The following is a 20,713-nucleotide window of genomic DNA, read 5'->3' as shown; positions in this document are numbered from 1 at the left end:
AACCCAAGCTGGTGATGTAGTTGAGTTCATGCTGACCTGAGCCCAGCAGCCAGAGCCTGATCTTCAGTAGGTAACAAGAGCTGTCAGGCTTGTTTCATGTTTCTGCAGTTCAAAGTGTGGCCATCACTTCAAAGTCTCTTTGGGTTGGTTTTCAGATTTGGTCTGCATTGTTGGGTTTGTGTTCATACAAGACACTTAAAAAAAGATTATATCTATCTTTGTTGGGATAGAGAATTAAGTCAGCGTTATAGTGTTAAGGGGTAATTATGTGACAGTGTCACAGTAATGAGTAATGGAAAGAATTACTTTCTCAGGTGAGTAAATAAGTAATATAGGGCATTACTTTTTGTTGTTTCTGTTTTAAGTAACAAGTAATGAGTAATACATTACTTTCTTTGAATAGCAATCCCAACATTGACTCTTTCCAATGGATGAAATGGCACAGAGACTGTGTTGTTTACAGAGTGTGGAGTATCATAAACTGTACGGGCGCCACTGTCGGCCTTCAAGGTTAATATTCACACACCTGTGGAGAAAGTGCTTATGCACTGTTTAGGCAGTGTTGGGAAGGTTACTTTTAAAATGTGTTCCTCTACAGATTACATGCCCCAAAACGTATTTTGTAATGTATTCCGTTATGTTACTCAATGAGAGTAATGTATTCTGAAATATAATATATATATATATATATATAATAATAATAATATATATTATCATGCTGTTTACAACTACATGAATGTACTATTGCTGTGATTTATTACTGTTACTGAAGGTCCGCGGCTCTGAACCGTAGTAAAGGGACCTCTGACTAATACGGTGGGTTCTGTGTCGGGCTCGTAGCTGAAAACTAGCTTTACTTTGTTGTCTGGGTCAACTTTGCTAGCGAGAGACAGAGAGAGGCGTTGAAAGGCTGCACCAACAGAACTTATTGTTTTTGGAGGAAAACACGAACACGGTGTACAGTCGAGTCTTAATAGCTTACTTACAACTGGGCTCGTCAGGCACTCTTCTTGGCTGCAGTGGTTATTATTATATTTACATGCTTCCAGCTCCCGTTTCTGCTCGATGACAGCTCGTACTTTTCCTTTTTCTCCCTCCCTCGCTCACAGACACATAACGGGTATGGCAGTCCATTCTCCCTGCAGCACGGACTACACTGCCTATGATGCTACATTCTTTAGAGCTATACCTGTAGCATTCTGCCTATTAGCTTAGCACAACAACAACAAAAAGGAAACACGCACAGAGAGAGCGTCACCCTGTAACCATGGCAACCGTAACGCTCCCGCCTGGAACAACAGAACGTAGCTGTCAAACAAAACCCAAACAGTCCTGACCTGCGACAATATGAAACAGGAAAATACCGCCGTGTAATCCATTTATTTCAACAAAGTAACTGTATTCTAAATACCACCTTTTTAAACGGTAACTGTAACGGAATACAGTTACTCATATTTTGTATTTTAACCTCCTAGGACCTGCTGTCCACATATGTGGACGTCACATTTTGGGTTATTTAGACCAAAATACTAAATTTTGCTCAAAAATGGCCTGATATTCACTTACAAGGACATTATACTGCTACTGTTCTATCGAAATTTTAAACAAATATCCTCATATGTGGCTCTCATTTTCATTGGATCTTAGAAACCAAAATCAGGTAAAAAAAAAAAAAAAATCTGGTAATCCTTTGTTTTAACATTCATCAGGTATGAATATGCCCAGATATCAAAGAGAAATTAAAAATGCATGCCATGGAAGAGTTTGGGTCTTAGGAGGTTAAATACGTAACGGCGTTACTCCCCAACACTGTGTTTAGGTGAGTGGTTGTATGGCGGTCGACTCTGACGAAGCGTAAATAGAGCGGGGTCATTTTGTAGATCAAAGCCGTGTAAAATCGTTCTGGTTCACGAGGCTGTCATGCATCTTATTTTTCCAGACAGGGAAGGATGCAGCTGCTGTCTGCCAGGACAGATGAGTCTCTGCACTAAACATCTTAAAACCAATAGTAAACATCTGTTGAACATCAATAAAACATGAACAATTAGTTTAAGTGGCTATTATTTCTGATAACTGCCTAGTACGGTGCTTTGTTGTGACAAGTTGGTTTCATATAATTGACTAAAGTACGAGTCCCGGTTGATATTGCACACCCCTACTCTGGCATTGCTGTTTCTATTTCACAGTTGTTGTTTTTCCTCAAGCTGCAAAGGCAAAGCTTTGGGTGTTGTGTTGGACCTTGTTTATACTGGAGGGCAAACCAGACATGGATCAATACCTTGATTGGCAGCTGTTAAGTTCTGACAGTCTCCAGCTGCTGCTCGCTCATTGCCGTTCTCGCCATGTGGTCAGCCCTCCCTCTAATTGCTTCGCTCCTGCTGTAGAAACCTTAAATCTGCAGCAGGTTGGGGTCACGACGCTTTAACCATCTTGGTTTTTATCTGCTGCGAGAATTCCACATTGTTCCGACTATGCAAATCGATGACAAATCACCCAAAGCAGCCCTCGCTGATCAGTCATTCCTTTCAGTTGGCGGATGGAGCACAGACTCAATGAAACACTTGGCACATCTCTTTTCAGCAAGTTGGCGAACACCTTGGGACCTGGCGGCTTGCCAAATGAATACTGGCGGCGAGTGGGTGTTGTCATGGTAACGGCAAGCACTGGCATGCAACGGATAGCACCGGCTTTCCTGTGCAACCTCCCCTCTCTTTACAGCCCCACTGCAGCTTAATTTCACCGTGTCGGCTTTGTGGCTATAAAGGTGATGGGTGATGTAGAAGGAGGACAAAGTTGGTGAGGCAGAGGCTAATCTTTAACCAGCCTATCAGGCAGCTTAGAATCAGTTAGTTACATGTTAACCAACCTAACTGCTAACATTAAATACCCAAAATATGGGTTACAGTTAAATTTATAAAAATGTTGTTTTTATTCTATTGATCTAACAAAATAACTGTATCTGTTAAAATAAAGGAAAAAACAATAAAAGATGCGTTCCTTTGAATTCTTTGCTTTTGGTGTCTTTAATTGCTGTAAAATCTTTATATAAAATCCACGTCAGCTTGTTTGCCAACTTAACCAAACAAGGTGCGTACGTACACTGGAATGGGCTGGTAATTAAATCCAGGTGTGACTAGTCCCAGATCGGCAAAGCTGGAGGGACGAGAGCTGGAATGATTTGTGGAGGAGATCTCTTAATCTGCAACTATGTTGTTAATCTGGCAACCAAGCATTAGATGGTTCCATCTTTTTAATTGTGAATGTTTGCTGGCTGATTTATGTTTCAATGTTGCCTCATTTGTGTGACAAATGAGTCAAAGAAGCTGTTTAAAAACTGTTATCTGACATTTTAATTGACAAAATGACTGAAGTCAGAAGGGATTAAAGGAGCTGAATAAATTAAGCTTTTACTTTCCATATTGTACTATAGTAAAAATTGGACTAGTTGCACTTATGCATTGCTTAGAGTAGGACAGATATTAAGCTGGAAAAGCCTTTAACTTGTCATCCTGCAACATCATACATTTTATGCAATTTGAGATTAAAACTCGGTGAACTTAACATGAAAAAAGTTGATTATTTTTAAGTGCTGCGGTTTAGACGATGGTGTGGAGAGAGAAAGATAGAAATAGAAATGTCATGTAGTCAGTAGAGCTTCCGCTATCCTGGTCAGAGGACCCTTGTACATTGATTTCAGATCCTTTGGTAATACTCTCTGACTTGTATTCACTATCCATCGCCACCCCTGGGCCTATGCCAGCCGAACAACTCTTTCTGGAGGAAATCCTGTGGTCTGTCTGTTGGCTGACTGCCCCAGTAGACGATACATGACCTTGCTCGGAGAATTGTCCTACCAATCAGCGAGCAGCTGCAGGAATCGGCTTTGTAAATGTAAGCTCGTGAGAGGGGAAGCTGATGAAAAAGTCCTCCTCTGCTTGCAATTTTAAATACCACACGTATCCCTAATCTGTTTTCCGAAGATTGTAAATTAATTTATGTAGCTCTGGGGTTTTGTTGGAAAATTACAAAACAGTGAGACGGCTAATTTAAACATGGTGGGAAAATGCAGCCTCTCCAACGGATGTGTACACGAATTAGAGCTGGTTTAAAGGATGAGAAAGGTATCGGTCTTTGCCCCACCCGGCAGTATTAATCCAAGTATGTTTCTGCTGTGTTTTCCGCCTGCCTCGCGTTTTAAATGTTCATTTTTAACCAGTATTAAAAAAATGGCTGTCATTAGCACAGCTGCCTCTGATTTTCCTCAATTACATCTCCACTTCCGACTACGCAGGTACCTGAGCCGTGTGTTTGGCATGCATCCGAAGGAAACCGCCAGACAGTTGAGCCTGGCTGTGAAGGACGGCCTGGTGGTGGAGACCCTGACAGTTGGCTGCAAGGGCTCCAAGGCCGGCATCGAGCAAGAGGGATACTGGCTGCCTGGGGATGAGATGGTGAGCCCACTGCAATTTATCAAGTTCACAAGCAGTTGTGAATTTAATGTCTGAGTTTTGTGTTAATGGCCACAAATAGAAAGTAGTAGTTGGGTCTGCACAGCTGAGTGTTGATCTGACTGATAGCTGACACCTTTTAGCAGCTGTTGGCAGATCGTACCGATCATTTTTAGTCCTGTGTTTTAGCTAGGGGGGTAAATCTCTATAATCCTATAAAACCTATTAAAGCCGTTGTCTACAATGAAAATATTTGCTTGTTTTTAGTAATGAATTTACAGCACGCACACAGTACGTGTTTTACTATGTTCACAGATGATATACAGGCACTCTCTTAAGCAGTAAGTGCCAAACAGCAGAGGTAGGTGGGTAGGAAGGAGTGGTATTTCAGACTAATACAAGGCTTCAATAATTATCGCTCAGCGTGCATGTGCAGAAAATACTCCATCAGCTTCTGCTGCCGTTTGCCTTGAGAAGGAAGCCATCTGCTGTGCAGTTTTATTGATAGTCTTCTTTTGAAATGTGCAATACTTGTTTTATTTCCCCAGTTAGTAGTGAGGCAGTATTCGCAGTGTAGTGATTCTTACAGTCAGTCTGTCACAGTATCTGTGCAGAGTGCCCCATTTCAATTTATCTCTGTCTGGGGAGAACCTTTGTGTATTTTTCCATCTGTATTTCAAAAGGCTGTGGTGTGCATTACTTTGCAAGTGGGGGAAAAAAGTATTTTGTGGCTGTTTTAATCCTACTGTTTTTGTTTCTTTAGGGTACAAAAACTGGCTGTATCAATTTACCTGTTAAACAACATTAGCATCATCAGTCATGAGTGAGCTACAGTGAAACATAATGCAGGAAAAACACAAATCTGTGATTTGATTTGATAGGAAACTAAGTTTTCTACTCTTTCTAAAACAACTAACTTCCATGTGCTCATGTAACAGTTCACACTGACTTCAGATTTAATAGAACAGGTTTATTTGTTATGATTGCAGACCAGAGAAGAGTCATGGAAACATAGAAAGCTTGATAGATCTGGCTCTTTATATGTTGTGGGTCATCACAGAGTACTTTTGTGAGTGGAGAAAGGCATGGGTCTCTAAGGGGCATGACACTGAGGCTCCAGTGGAGCCCAGGTTATTTTAGCAGAAGGACTTTTAAACGCCTACTCTCTGAATCACTTGCAATCACAGGATCCAAAAGCCGAGGGAAGCAAGGTAAGGGCTGCATCGTTATTTTCAAATCCAGGGTTTGTTCTCCATTTGCTCCCCTCATTTTCCCCTCCTCTCAACTAACATCATTCTGTGAGAAATCAGTTCTGCCACATGCAGTGCAGTCGGGGATTTGAGTGAATCTTTTTAAGCAGGCTAAACAGCGTACAGCATGGTCTGGTTGGTGCAAAAGCTAGAAACCGTTTAAAATGAGGTTGAAAGCAAGAGATCGAGTCTTTGTGCAGTGCTTTCGACTGAGTCCACTTGCTGCACCGTAAATGAATTTATGCATCCGGTTTCCATTTGAAAATCATTCTGCTCGCTGGCCTAGAGTTCAGCAGTAATCGCACTGCCAGACATTACATGCTGTCATTCAGTTATGCTGTGAAAAGCTTCATGAAAGTCCGTTGCAGCGCTGTGTCTGCGTGGCCAAATTTCTTGCGGAAGTGATCAGTGATCTTTATGAAATATGTGCTTGCTACTTATCTACAGGTGTGTTGTTGCTTGATTTTGATAACACAAAGTCTCCTGGTGTTTAAAAAAACAAAACAAAAACATACTCAAATATCAAGTTATGGCTCGAAAAGCAATTGGTGTTTGCTTAAACTCAATCAGATTCTCATGCAAGATGACAAGCAATGCTAGCATAGCCGCAGGTTGGTAGCAAGCATTTGTGAGTTTGTAGTATTTTGTAGGGGTGCAACGATACTCGTATCAATATTGAACCGTTCGATACAGTGCTTTCGGTTCGGTACGCATATGCATCGAACAATACAAAATGTTTAATTTATTTTATCAACTTTCCTACTGATGATGCTGTCTGTGTTGAGCGCTCAGTGGATCTGCGCTCCACAGTGCAGCCTAGGCGGAGTAGTCGAACGCAGATTCACTGAGCGCAGGGCAAGCTAGCGAGACAGAAGCTAAGCTCTCGTTGCAACATGGCAAATTGAACCTCCCCCACCCTCATTCAGATCTGGCGTTTGGAACTATTTTGGTTTTCCTGTGACGTATGACCCTGAAGGTAAGCGCATCATGGACAAAAGTAAAACAGTATGTCGGATGTGCCACGCAATGCTCAATTACATTGGTGAGAACTAGTGTGTTAGCGCAGTTAGCTCGTTAACGTGTTGGCCGTCCAGCCCCACGTACGGGGTGATCCGAGGTAGCTCGTTAACGGAGATTTGCCGTGTTGTGGTGTTAACGTCATTTCAGATTAACGCTGACAGCACTAGTGGGAACACAACGAATATGACTGCACATTTACTCCGACATCATCCTAGTGCAAAGACAAGTGGAAGCAGACAAAAACAAGCACGCATGCTACAAACTTTACCCGAGTCATTTAGACAGCCGTTAGCACATGATTCTCCTTATGGGGACCTGATATGTTTAATATGCTGCTGAGAATATAGCCCAGAAGAAGCGTATAGTATAGCTTTTATTTTGGAAAGAGACATTTCTCTGTAATAAACTCTTTTCCAAAGATGAGTGATTTCTCGATCAGATTTTTTTTATTATTTTGTTGTTTTAGCAACATTAAATTTAAAAACTGTACTTCTGAGTTAAAATATATATTTATAACTTTAATAAATGACAAATTAAAAAGCATGAACATTTTTTTGTATCGAAAAAAATATCGAACCGTGACACCAAAGTATCAAACCGAACCGTGAATTTTGTGTATCGTTGCACCCCTAGTATTTTGGTCTTGGTAGTTGTAGTTCTTCTAAGAACAGTGTGCTCTGCTGTGGTCTTAACTTCTGTCTGGCATGCTTATTTTCTTTTTTTTCCCTTCATTTTCAATTGATGAAACAGTGGAGGTGGGGGTGGGAGGGGAGCTGGGTGATTATGGTGTGTGTGGTTGTGCTCTTTAGTTTCTTCCGTGCCTGCTGCTAATAACACGGCCGACTGGTTCTTTCAGGTTAGTAATCACTCAGCGGACAGACCAGAGTTTGAATGTGAGCAGCACTCTGAAGCAGGGCCTAGATGGAGGCCAGTTCTCCCACCGCAGGTGCTTGGATTCAGTCCAGCTGGCGTGAGCTGTGTCCTCTGGTTGACCTCAAGATTATTTGGTCCTCTAACGGATAACGATGGCATTTGCACAACAACATAACTTTCAAAAATAGCACAACTAGGTTCTTTAAAAACATTAAAAAAGTTCAGTTTTAAAAGCATTCCCTCAAGCCAGGCTGGATTAAATCCAGGCTCACCTGATCTTACAGGATCAGTTTTATTAAACGTCCCCTAAATGCTTGTTGATTATTGAAAGTTTGCTTATTAAACTGACTTAAATCTACTCATTTGATGCATGGTAATGAACATGATGTGATGATGCACTTTGACAGTAGTTACACACTGTAAAAGAGAGTCTACATGCACATTATTTCATTGCAGCTACTAACCCATTATTTTGACATCGTTCAGCGAGTTTCGCTGCTCAAACACTGTTTTCATTCTTTAGATCCTCCCGAGCGATTTTCATTTGTTTTTGAAGCTTTATTGAAAGCTCGACAGGCCTCTGAGTGGATATGCTCTTTGATGAGTTTCTTTACTGTGCATAAACACTGTAACTAACATCACTGAGTGCAGGGTTTGCCGTGGTGTTTAAGGGTGGGCCATCTCACATACAATTAATACACACAGGAAATGAAACACTTGACACCAAAAGAGAGGCTATTTAACGTGTCAAGATAAAAAAAATGTTACCATCAAAGATTTTAGTAAACAACTTGAACAATAGAATAACTTTATAGAAGGATAAGATTTAATATTTGATGTGTCATTGCTATTAAATATGTTGATTTGTGAGATTTTAATTACTTGTTGCAATGTTGCCTCCCTAGCAAGGTTTAAAACGTCTGCACGCTATGAACATAGACCCCAAACTGCTCTGATAGTTGGAAAAACTCAAACTTAGTGCTTCTCTCGGAGAATAAACATTTTACTTGGGCCTGTGGAGAGAGACAGGATCAGAAATGCTAACAGAAAGGACTTTGTTCGTCATAGCAACAGACATTTTTCATTCACAGATATTCTTATTGATCTTGACTGAGTTTGATGCGGGCTAGCTTAACATGGTAACATATGTAACAAAAGCCACTGCTTAGCTAACCAGCGTTAGCAACCTTTGATCCTCTGAGCCACTGAAATGGAGATAAATTATCTCAGTTAGCTCATTGTGTTGCTTTAACTGGGCAACCAAAAACATCAGCAGTGCAAACCCTTGTCAGGGTTTTCTACCCAACTAAGTAGTTACAACTACCTATTCAGTTGTCAGTATCATCAGGCAGCAGTACAAACCATCGCTACTTGACATTGAAGTAATGGTGGTACTGCTCAAAGGCAAACAATGCCCACTGATGGTGCTGTAGTGATGATCTGTGTTTGTAGGCCGGGAGTAAAGCCTTACAATGGAGATGAATCCTGGAGTTTTTGTGGGTCACAATAAGGCATGCTAGCCCTGCTGCTCGACCTTGCCCGGCTCTCTGGAGCGTCCCAGCTTGACACTGACAGTACAGAGCTGTTAACCAGAGTAAAGCTAAAGGCAGCCAACTCTCACTGCCTCGGTTCTTCCTCTATCGCTCTCAAAGCCCTCGCCTTGGCAGCTTATAGTCGGGGCACATTTCTCCCTCCAAAAAGCAAAGAAGCGCTTCACGGTTAAGAGAAGTCTGTGATTGGAACTCATAGAAGGCTTTTTTTGGAGGGGGGCTAATGACAGTTTTATAGTCGTATCTCTATCTTCGTGTTGGTGTTGCCGAGTCTGTATTCAAACGTTGTTATTGTAATAATATCTGTTGCACTTCTGTTAAAAGTCACTTTGCTGAAACCACAGACGTCGTGTCCTTGGCTCACAGAGCTCTGGCTTTTTGAAGTCAGCCACTTGTCTTTCATCAGACAGTCCAACAATAGTGAAGTGGCTCTTGACACTCAGCAGAACACAAGCACCATCTCTCTGTTTTTCAAGTGTTTGTGTGGGTGAAGAGACTATTACGCTTTAGAAGTCCTTTGGCGAATCGGTGCATGGGTTTTTAGAGTGTGTTTACATCTACGCGGACTTAAATTTTGAACCCTCCTTCAGTTCTGTTCAGCTGGGAATCTTTGAGGTTGTACTTCGTGTGAGCTCATTTTGTTCCCAGACGAAAATATGTGGTCTGACCACGATCACGGCTACAGTGGCGAGATACTGTATGTGCCTGAAATGGCAATGTAGATGTGCAGGTTTGAATCTGTGCATTACCACTGTGGGTTTAAAGCGAAGCAAGTGAGATGTGATAGACGGACTCTCAGCTTTAATTCAAGGGGTTCATTGAAAATTATGCTTCTTAAATTTTTGTTCTTTAAAGAATTTTTCAATTAATGATTTAATTTGATTTAATAATTCTCCTTCTCTCACCCCAACCGGTTGCAGCAGATGGCCGCCCCTCCCTGAGCCTGGTTCTGCCGGAGGTTTCTTCCTGTTAAAAGGGAGTTTTTCCTTCCCACTGTCGCCAAAGTGCTGCTCATAGGGGGTCATATGATTGTTGGGTTTTTCTCTGTATCTATGAAGCGCCTTGAGGCGACTTTTGTTGTGATTTGGCGCTATATAAACAAAATTGAATTGAATTGAATTTATTTTCAGCCCTGTTAAACACACGATCAGATTTGTTCATAGATTTATTTATTTTTTTAATAAAATCATAAAAACAGCAATTACATTTTGTAATTTGTAATTAATTTGTGCAATCAGCTATTAAATTATTCCAATCTTTTTTAAAAAAAAACGGATGTAAGTAAAACCTGAGGATCACTTTCTGACTTTCTTTCCTCATCTCCTTTGAGTTTATACGTCCTCAGTTCCTTATTTCATTCGAGTTCGAGGCAATACGACATCTCGATTTGGAGCCTTATTTTAAACATCAATTAATAATGATGTATGGCATAACAACATTAGGGCTCCTTTGTTTGTTTGTTTTTTTGCTAGTTGATATACATTCTTATTTACAGCTACAGATGGAGAACAGTATTTAATTGCTTAAACAGTTGATCATAAAAATCGCTGATAACTAGAACAGCTTATTCATAAAGTCTTCTTCCAACACTAATATATTTGTTTTAAACTTCACCAGTAAAAAGATTTCTGCAAAGGATTGAGCTGTTCGTCCTCAGTTGTAACTCCTTCAGTGAGCCTGATGTCCTTTTGCTTCCCTGGCTCCTACAGATGAGTTTTAGGGATTAGGATATACTTTGATGCAGTGAGATACATTTGAAGGTCCTAAAGAGATGCTTTAAAAAAATAGAAATGCGAAAAACCTCATTTGTCCTGCAGGTTTTTATGGCTAGTTTCATCCCCTATATGAAGCAGCGGGTTACACTCCTGCACTTTCGATTTTTGTTACCGTCTTTTGTTTAAAGACTTGTCAGGATTGTTTAGGAAAATGCATCCTTAAAAAGATTTTCTTCAGTGTTGAGCAAGCAGAAGGCAAACAGACCTCATCAGAAACTCTTTACTTCTTTGTCGTTGCTGCAGCTATTAGCCAGTGTGCTTCACCCCCCTCAAAACCTAAACGATAGCAGCACATGGAGAAGAAATCAAGAGAAACAGAAGTGCTGTTTTTGGGTTTTTTGTTTTTTGTGCGTTTCCTTTTTTTTGAGCTGCACTCAGTCACGACTCCTGCTGGACCCACTGTGTCGGCAAGGCTGTGAGTGGGAGGAGTTGGACTCTTGACAGGCTGATAAGTACGGGAATTTCTAGTGCTTTTACTTCCCGTCTCGGCGCAACTCAGTTGACCTGCTGAATGCTACGGATACGCCGTGGAATGCTCCTGCACATCATCCATTCACAGGCTGCTCTCTATGAACACAACTTTTCATTATAGCTCAATAAAAGCAGGAGGAAACTCCTTTCTGGTGACGTAGCAGGGGCTGCTTAAGTTATCATATGAAAAATAAAATCACCCTCAGTGGTTAACACAGTATTTTCTATTTTCAGACTTTTGAGCTAAAGCTGAGAATCTGCAGTCTTGATCATTTCATTTCTAATCTGTTGCACCATCTTCGTAAAAACTGTGTCGGCGGTCACAAATTGCCCGAGTTGACTGTGTTACTTTTAGCAGGGAATAGAGGAGGATCAGCTGGGTATTGGCTGATACAATAATATGGCTGAATTATATGGCAATAGCTGTATTGTGCAGTTCTACTTAAAGCCCCTCGCAGGGAAATGTTAAATGTTGCACATTTGCATAAGAAAACCAGATTACAGAGCATTACAGAAATTTAAACACGTTTGTGGTCTGTAACCTACTAATGAGGATTGATGCCCGGCCCCAAGGCTAGCCAGTAATTGCCGAGAGAAGTAGCAGGCATTCATTAAAATTTAGCAAACCACAAAAAAGCAATTAAAACAAAAGTTTTGAAAAGGAAAGGTCGACAGAAATAATAAATTTATAATTTAAGTACGTCAAATAAACCTTCACTACTTTAATATTAGCATTTGTGAAGCCTCGTTGTAGTTGTTCAACAGCTGCATTGATTTATAGATAAACTGCATTTTTGCCCTGCCGCTTCCCTGTTTGCGTTTATCTAGGAACAATCGAATGATTCCCTCCCGTGGTAGTGTTCATTACTCAGACCGTTCACCACATTCACACCTTGTAGGAACTCTGCACAACCACTCTGTTTCTTTTCATTCTTGTATATCCACAAAAGAGGAAAAAAGGCTTGAAGGGCTCTTTCTGAAAATCAGCTTAACATATTTTCTGAGAGGAAAGATATTTCCACCCAGATGATCTTACTGATTCACACTTTGAATCATTGACCTTTTACTCAGCTATCACAAGGACAGTGTTATTTGTCCAAATTAGCTTTTTTTTTTTTGGCTAAATGACATCACTGCTGATGCACAGAGTGTGTCTCCATAATCAGATTCAGGATGAAAAGTTTTTTTTTTCCATGCTATGTGAGGAAGTTTGGTCAGTGTGCATTTATAGAGGATTCCTGTAGAATTTCAATGAAATGATGTATTTAAAGGTTTCTGCTGCAATGCACTCGGGAAGCGAGCGTTCCTAATATTACAATCATACCACCAGCTATTCAGTCACATGTGCTAGAATCTATTTGCATATATTTTCTAGACATATCTGAACATGAGCAGCAAAAAAGCAGTAGACTATGTTACCTGTAGGTTACCAGTAGGGCTGCCACGATTAGTGGACAAGTCACGATTAGTCGATGCTTCGTTTGAAGTTTTGTAAGATCCCAAAGACGCAGGAATAAGTAGTAGGATTTAAAAGTGTAATAACGGACGGAAACAGAAGATGGCAGCACTGCATGTACAAGGATGCCAGCTGCCGTTAAACCCCGAAGAAGAAGGAGCTGTCCCAGAATTCATAGCGCAGCCCAGCTCAGTTTCCAACAATGGCGGCAGCTAGTTAGTTTTAATATTACTCTTATTATTCTTTCTAGGTCACAAAATAAACGTTTAACATGTTTTCAGGCGAGAATGTAGCTGTGTAAACCTCAAATATCTGCTCAGTTTATCAAGACACCACATATTTTCAAAAGCGCTCCGACGTTTTCGGAGACGTCTGTTAGCCACTAGCTCGATAGCTAGCCGGGGGCTAGGCTCACTAGAGCCCGTGAGAACACCGGACTCCCGGCAAATCGTTTTCAAACGCACCGCTGTCTTTCACTACTCAGGTTAAACATATATAAGTCACTTAGATAACTTAAAAAATGTTATTGTTTGCCCTTTTTTTTTTTTTTAGTATTTTATTGGTTCCTGATTAAATTGGTTTGTCTTTATTTTTAGTTAGCACATACCTTAAACACTTAAAGCTGTAAGCTAATGATAGTTAAGAGCAGATGCTGCTGGTGCAGTAAGCTGTAGTTTTATGTCCAATGGATGATGATCTGATTAGTCAACTAATCGCAAAAATAATCGGTGACTAGTCAACTATCAAAATAATCGTTTGTGGCAGCCCTAGTTACCAGTCAGTTTTTGTTCTTAGGGTTTATATCTGACCTGACTCCCCTGTGTCCTCTAGCAGTAACTAGAAAAAAAAAATTAAATATAAAATCAAAAGTGAGTCACATCGCAGACGTCAAATCAGCAAAAGGACGAACAGGATCCATATAGAAATCTTGATTACGATGGCGCGCTAAACCAATAAAATTGAGGCTTTTCATGGTCCTTACTCGTCAGCGCTAAGTAAACAGGTTGATGCTTCTCAGTGGGGCAAATCCTGACACTTTCAGGAATTAACTGGTCTCTGCTCTGTTGCTTGACATCCTAGTGAGCTAGCTTTAATCAAGGATGGAGGATAGGCAAAAAAATCATTTCCTCCCCTGCTGTGGTTGGCGGGTTGGAGGGGGGGGGTCACCCAAACTTGTGCTTTGCTGTGTCTTCGCTGCAGGACTGGGAGACGGAGAGCCACGACTGGTACTGCTTCGAGTGTCACCTACCGGGTGACGTCCTAACATGTGACAACTGCTTCCGAGTCTATCATCTCAAGTGTCTGTCGGACGAGTGCAAGCCGAGAGACGGAGGATCTCCCTGGCAGTGCGTCGTCTGCAGGGTGGGTGCTCGAAGAGTGCAAGCACGTTTGTGGAAAAGTGAACAGATTCTGGGCTGTTTGAGGATTAAGAATAAGGCTGGTCTTTACAAACAGATGATCCTACAGTCTTAGTCTTTGTTTTTCACACACAGAGCCGTTTCTGTCCCACACTGCTTTCTGTGTCTCTCCAACAGGATTTTATCTTTTAATATTTCAGGATATTGCCTTTCTAACAGCTGCCAGGGGTCATAATGACTTAATATTGATATGTATTTCTATTACACTGTCAGAACACTTCCTGCAGTGATGTAATGTCTGTCTCTTTTTTTCTTTCTGTCTGCACATCATCAGGGAAGTAAAAAGAAGAACTTAAACAAACAGGAGATGTGTAAATACCTGCGCTTCATTGTCCAGCGTATGAAGGAGAGGGTGAGAACAGCCTGTACTTTTACCCCTGGTTGTTGTTGTTGTTGTTGTCATCAAACCTAACTATGGAAATCCAGCTTACAAGATTTGCATGTTACAAATCCTTTTTCCTCCTGTTTCGTTACCGTAGTTACACACATACAGCTGTGGATGCTCACGCTGAGGTTTTTCAATAATAAGACCAGCATATGTGCGAGAAATTCCCGTGAGCCAAAAAGTCATGCTTCAGACTGCTCTGAATGCTTCGTTTCATCTCAGGCATGCGGCTCTGGCTGTGATATCAGAAGCCCCGCCCACTTTGTTTAAACAGTCTACTCGCGAGAAGCAGCCGATTAGTAGAGTGCTGGCTTAAAAGGTGGACGGACGCGAACTTCAACTGAGGAGCTGCAGAAAAACTAATGATAAATATTGATTGTGAAGTCCGAGAATAAAAATATGGAGCTGAATCAGTGTAATAGTAAAAAAGGCCTCATTATATCATTATACAACCCATCCTCTCATCTTTTCTCCCATTACGTCTCCATGCCCACACTCAGTCCCTCCATCTCCTCTCTCCTTTATCTTCCCCCCGTCTCCCTCTTAAAGGCATATTAAATCTCATCATTAACCCCGCATGCTGCCTCTATCAATGTAGACCTCCCGGGCTCCCCTCCTTCATTACTCCGTCACCTTCCTCTAACACATCCTGCTTTTCTACGTCAGACTGCGTTTTATCGTTACACCTCGTCTACGTTGCAGGCAGTGGACCTGAACAAAAAAGGCAAAGACACTAAACATCCCATGTACAGACGACTGATCCACACTGCACTGGACGTCTCCAACATCCAAGAGGTAACAGTGGAGCTCGGCATCATCACAGCTCCGCTTACATTTGTCTGATTAAGTATATTTGTGTTATTTTCACAGCCATTTTGACCTTCACTGTGCAGAGGTTGTGATTTCAAGGCTGTTTTCAGAATCATTTACTGGGTTCTCCTAACATCTGGGTTGTCAGGCTTGTTTCTGTGAGCTGGGTTTGGACATCAGTTAGTTTAGAAGCTGATTTTTCTTTTCACATTATTATTTTTTTCAACAGACCTGGAGGTAATCTCTGTGAAGATTTTACAGGATTTTTTTTGTTAAAAAAGGGACATTGAAGTCCCTTTTTTAACTTGGGGTTAGTCTAAAAACTTTCCAGGGTCCAGAACTTTGAGTGCATCGTGGTATGAAACTGTAATTTCTCCGCTGAAAAGCAAACGCTCCAGTGAGCTCTCTGAGATGACTATTGATTAGCTAATCAGCTTGTGATGGGACTAACACCCTTGTCAAGCTATTCTCAGACTGTGAGGTGGAAGCAGGTATGTGCCCTGGAATCTATTCTCAGTATTGTCTAATATATTGTTCTGCTCCGCTTTCAAAACTCATCAGTGCTAGAAAGACTTTAGACTCGCAAAGGTACCAGGGTTTGATTTGGGAAGATCAAATTCCTCCCCACAGAAATTGACTCTGATCGAGCAGGACAAACATGAAACCTTAAATGTTAAAAGGAACACTTGTTACATTGTATTATGTACAGTTCAGTGATGCGAACACATAAGACAAGAAAAAGTTAGCAAGATGAGGAATGGCGCTATGCAAATAAATTCGACTTGAGTCTTAAGTACTGGGAATGGTTTGCAAATAACCATTTTGCAAGATTTGTGCAAATTTAAAGGAATAGAAAAGTGGAGTCTTTGGTGTCTGAAGGTCAGACAGGCAGGGCTGTGCTGTGGTAAGGGGTGCATCACGTCCAGCTTCTGCCAAAGCGCGTGTGTGTGTGTGTGTGTGTGTGTGTGTGTGGTAGGGCTGCCACGATTGGTCAACTAGTCACGATTACGTCGACTATTAAAATCGTCAACGACTGATTTAATAGTCGAGGCGTCGTTTGAAGCTTTGTAAGATCCCAAAAGATGCAGGAATAAGTAGTAGGATTTAAGAGTGTAATAACGGACTGAAACAGAAGATGGCAGCACTGCATGTACAAGGATGCCAGCTGCCGTTAAACCCCGAAGAAGAAGAAGCTGTGTCCCAGAATTCATAGCGCAGCCCAGCTCAGTTTCCAACAATGGCGGCAGCTAGTTAGTTTTAATATTACTCTTATTATTCTTTCTGGGTCACAAAATAAACGTTTAACATATTTTTAGGCGAGAATGTAGCTGTGTAAACCTCAAATATCTGCTCAGTTTATCAAGACGCCACATATTTTCAAAAGCGCTCCGACGTTTTCGGAGACGTCTGTTAGCCACTAGCTCGATAGCTAGCCGGGGGCAAGGCTAACTAGAGCCGTGAGAACACCGGACTCCCGACAGATCGTTTTTAAACCCACCGCCGTCTTTCGCTACTCAGGTTAAACATACATAAGTCACTTAGATAACTTAAAAATGTTATTGTTTGGCTTTTTTTCAGTATTTTATTTGTTCCTGAGTAAATCGGTTTGGCTGAGATTAAAGTTATAGTTTTTACACAGCTGAATAAACGTCAAGCAGACAGCTGATTATCAGAAGTGTGAGATGCTCCAGAATTTACTCCGGTGTCCTGTTATATTTTAGATAGCAAGGAGTTTATTAAACTTCACCGAAACAATCTGCAAATTTCATTAAAATTTAATAAACTATCATCTTGTCTTTATTTTTAGTTAGCACATACCATAAACACTTCAAGCTGTAAGCTAATGATAGTTATATAAGAGCAGATGCTGCTGGTGCAATAAGCTGTATGTTTTACGTCCAATGGATGATGATCTGATTAGTCAACTATCAAAATAATGGTTTGTGGCAGCCCTAGTGTGTGGTAACCTCTTGTGTATCAGTCACCTAACACATACTCAGCATGTTAGTGGACTCTTTGTCCTCGTTCTCCTCCTGAATAAATTTCTTTTCAATATTTGTGACTCTTTCAGAATCTGTCTGAAGGAAAGTACAAGACTTTTGAAGAGTTCAAAGCAGACGCTCAGATGATTGTTCACAACACTGCCATACTGTACGGAGGTGGGTTCAATGTGTCGCCACATACTGGTTATGAAACACACCGACCTTAGATTGAGGAGTTTGAAGTAAACCCTGTTTCCTCTTAACAAAAAGCAAAAAAGTTCCCAAATGTTTTGTAAAAAGAGTGACTCTTACAAGAATTCTATTTTAATAAAACAAATATTAAATTTAGTGTTAGTCTGTTTTAAATGTTTGAATCAATAAATTGAATGCGTAGAATCATTTTTGGACAATTTGACAATTTTTCAGTATATCCATCCATCCATGTTCTTCCACTTATCCATGTCAGAGTTGTAGGAATGCTGCAGCCTGTCCCAGCTGTGGTGGGATGAAAGTCAGGGTACACCTGGACATTTAAGTCCCTTTAATCTGCCTCGCTTCTGAAATGGTTTTCTTTTTGTGTGTTTGTTTGTTTTTTGCTGCCTTAAGATCTGTGGTTAATTCTAGCTTTAGACAGTTTCGCCTTGTTTAAAAAACAAACAAACTGAATTTTGTAGCTTTTATCAGAGGATGAGTGTCAGCAAGTGTCAGACTAAGACTGTATAAGTTGTTGGGGACATTTGATGTCCTCACACAGAGGACAGGATTTGCTGGTGGTGGTGCTGAAGTCATGTGACTGTGGCGTGGTTTGCTTATAGCTTAACATTAGAGAGTTTTACTTGTTATGTTTGGCTAATTAACACACCGGTAACACGTGTCGAGCTTTTACGGCTCAACAAAATGTTGTTATTTGATAATCTGAAAGCCTGAATCTCAAATTTTAAACAAGGAAACAAATGCTTGTGTTTAAATAAATTCAATGAAGCTTTAGAGACTCGTTTCCACAAGCTGAACTCATTAGGCTAAAAAACAAAAAAAGAACCATAACAACAAAATGACTTGCAGAACATTATTAAACCTCACAATTTCTCCTTGGATGTTCATTAAAATATCGTTTAACAGCAGCGCCTGCTGGGTTTATCCCAAAAACCAAACTGAGTATCAAACCTGGAGTTAACACCAGAAACCATTAGGTTTACTATCACCACCCAAAGTGTTTCATGTCCCGATGTTTTAGTTGAGGTTTGGGATTTTTCTTGTATTAACCTTGATGTAACCAGACTGAGAGGTTTTGCTGTCTTATTTTGTGTGTTGCAGTTCACAGCGACCAGGCCGAGATCGCACGGTTGCTCTTCAGTGACACGTGTCACGAGGTATCGTCTTTTTATCGTTTCCTCTTACACTCGAGTTCATCGCGCAGCTCCTTTGATTAACTTTAATTAGTGACAAGTTGAGATGTGTTTTTTTGTCTCCGTCTTCCAGTTGAATGAGTTGTTGCTATGCAAGAACTGTTTCTACCTGTCGAACGCCCGGCCCGACAACTGGTTCTGTTATCCCTGTGTGAGTATAAACAAAGTGGCTTCAACAGGCTAAATTTCCACTTTAATCCTTTTAGCAGCAGAAAAATAATCTTTATTCGTGCAAATGTTTGTGCTGACGGCAGCGGAGAAATGCAGCTTTACTGTGTGCTGAATGTCTGTTACTTTTACAGAGCGATCTCTGTAAATGAGCTGATCGCGTCTGTTGCATCTTGTTCCTGATAAGTTTTCTCTGTGTTGCGTGGCAGAGCCCCAGCCATGACTTGGTTTGGGCCAAGATGAAAGGTTTTGGCTACTGGCCAGCCAAAGTCCTGCAGAGAGAGGACAACCAGGTGGACGTACGCTTCTTTGGACATCAACACCAGAGGTTAGCACAACTATAACAAAGCACAGCATGACTTCTCTGATTGTTTGTTTTCAGACAGCGCCGCATGCCGTGACTGTTTTACCCCAGATTCTTACTTTAAATTACTTTTAAAATCATTTCTCAACACTGAACTGAAGTCGAATAGAACTTGAAACCTGTCAATCGTAATGGTTGTTCTTCTCTGTTGGCCTGCAGAGCGTGGATCCCCTCAGAGAACATCCAGGACATCAAGGTGAGCGTGCAGCAGCTGCAGGTGAAGCGCAGCAATGGTTGGAAAAAAGCGTGTGAGGAGCTGGAGGTGTACCAGAGCTTCCTGAAGGAAGGACGCTTCTGGAAAACGAAGATGGAGGACGGCAGCCCGCCACACCAACAGAGTCAGCGGCAGCAGCAGGAGGAGGGCAGCGTGAGGACGGACAGGATGGAGCGGACGGACGAAGCAGAGTCCAGCATCTCCTCCACCAGCAATGAGCAGGTCCGCCATGTAAGTGGAGCCATCGCGCTTTTAATCCGCTTTTTTTACTTTGTGAGTTACAGGATAAGATGTTGGAGGCCAAAGACGGCCAAGAGAATGTCTTCATGGGATTTTGATTTCCGTTAGTCTTCTACGTCTGCACACTTCCTGTGCTTTCAAAAACCTCTGTTCGTTTTCTTCGGGGTTGTTGCGGCAGCAGAGAAAGCAGAGATGGCCTGACCTCCCTCTCTCCAGCTGTCTACTGAGCTCTTCCATTCACCTCTCCAGTACACCCTGGATGGGCCCAGTATCAGTTGTACACCCGGAAACAATCTTTTTGTTGTTTCTTACTTTCAAAAATAGCTTTTTAATGTTGTTTCTGTTTCAAAGCCCTCCTTAAAACTTAATGAGGTTTTTTCTAAAAAGCACAAAAGCCAGTTTTGAAGCTAACGTGAAAGTCACGAAGGCCTGGAAGGTTCTCAGTTTCCCTGCATGAAAACAGCAGCATTAACATTTTTGACCAGATAGTCGAACGTCTGGGAATAAATGCTTTGTCCCTTTTTGTTTCCAGTTTTCATCATGTGAAAACTATGACAGTTGACCCAGTAATGTTCCAGTTTGTGTGAATAAAGTTGACGTAACAATGTTTCTGCAACAATGTGGTAGTTCAAAAGAAAAAACTAAGTTCCTCACAGCTCTGCGTACTAGTATAGAGTCAGTAGTGACTTTATAGTGTGTTGCTGTAAAATAAATGCACTGCCCATATGAGGACATGCTTTCTTTAAAAGTAACAAGTATATAACAGGAAAAAGCTTCGACCTGATTAGGATATAAACTAACTCGTCACAAAGGGCTAATAGGTTTCTACACAGGACCCAAAGATGCAAAACATGAAGCATTCACAACTTGACCTTGAGTCGTG

The 20,713-nt window shown here is 41.2% G+C and overlaps 1 protein-coding gene across 4 annotated transcripts in view; it reads left to right on the top strand.

Annotated features, from left to right (window-relative positions):
* zmynd11 (zinc finger, MYND-type containing 11) overlaps window positions 1–20,713 on the top strand; it is a 36,408-nt gene that overhangs the window by 8,636 nt on the left and 7,059 nt on the right. For 2 of the 4 annotated variants that reach the window (XM_087832328.1, XM_087832325.1), the window contains exons 3-13: window positions 4,292–4,451; window positions 5,636–5,659; window positions 7,575–7,664; window positions 14,044–14,205; window positions 14,536–14,613; window positions 15,349–15,441; window positions 17,528–17,615; window positions 18,753–18,808; window positions 18,918–18,995; window positions 19,222–19,340; window positions 19,536–19,821. In XM_087832328.1, coding sequence (XP_087688454.1) covers window positions 4,292–4,451; window positions 5,636–5,659; window positions 7,575–7,664; window positions 14,044–14,205; window positions 14,536–14,613; window positions 15,349–15,441; window positions 17,528–17,615; window positions 18,753–18,808; window positions 18,918–18,995; window positions 19,222–19,340; window positions 19,536–19,821 — 1,234 coding nt within the window. The remainder of the gene's footprint in view (window positions 1–4,291; window positions 4,452–5,635; window positions 5,660–7,574; window positions 7,665–14,043; window positions 14,206–14,535; window positions 14,614–15,348; window positions 15,442–17,527; window positions 17,616–18,752; window positions 18,809–18,917; window positions 18,996–19,221; window positions 19,341–19,535; window positions 19,822–20,713) is intronic. The other 2 variants (XM_087832327.1, XM_087832329.1) reach the window with 2 other exon arrangements.

The sequence above is a fragment of the Neolamprologus brichardi genome, chromosome 18 (assembly GCF_056152115.1).
Source record: "Neolamprologus brichardi isolate AB-2024 chromosome 18, ASM5615211v1, whole genome shotgun sequence".
NCBI lineage: Eukaryota > Metazoa > Chordata > Actinopteri > Cichliformes > Cichlidae > Neolamprologus > Neolamprologus brichardi.
The sequence above is the reverse complement of the archived record's forward strand: the minus strand, read 5'-3'. Positions and strand labels throughout refer to the sequence as shown.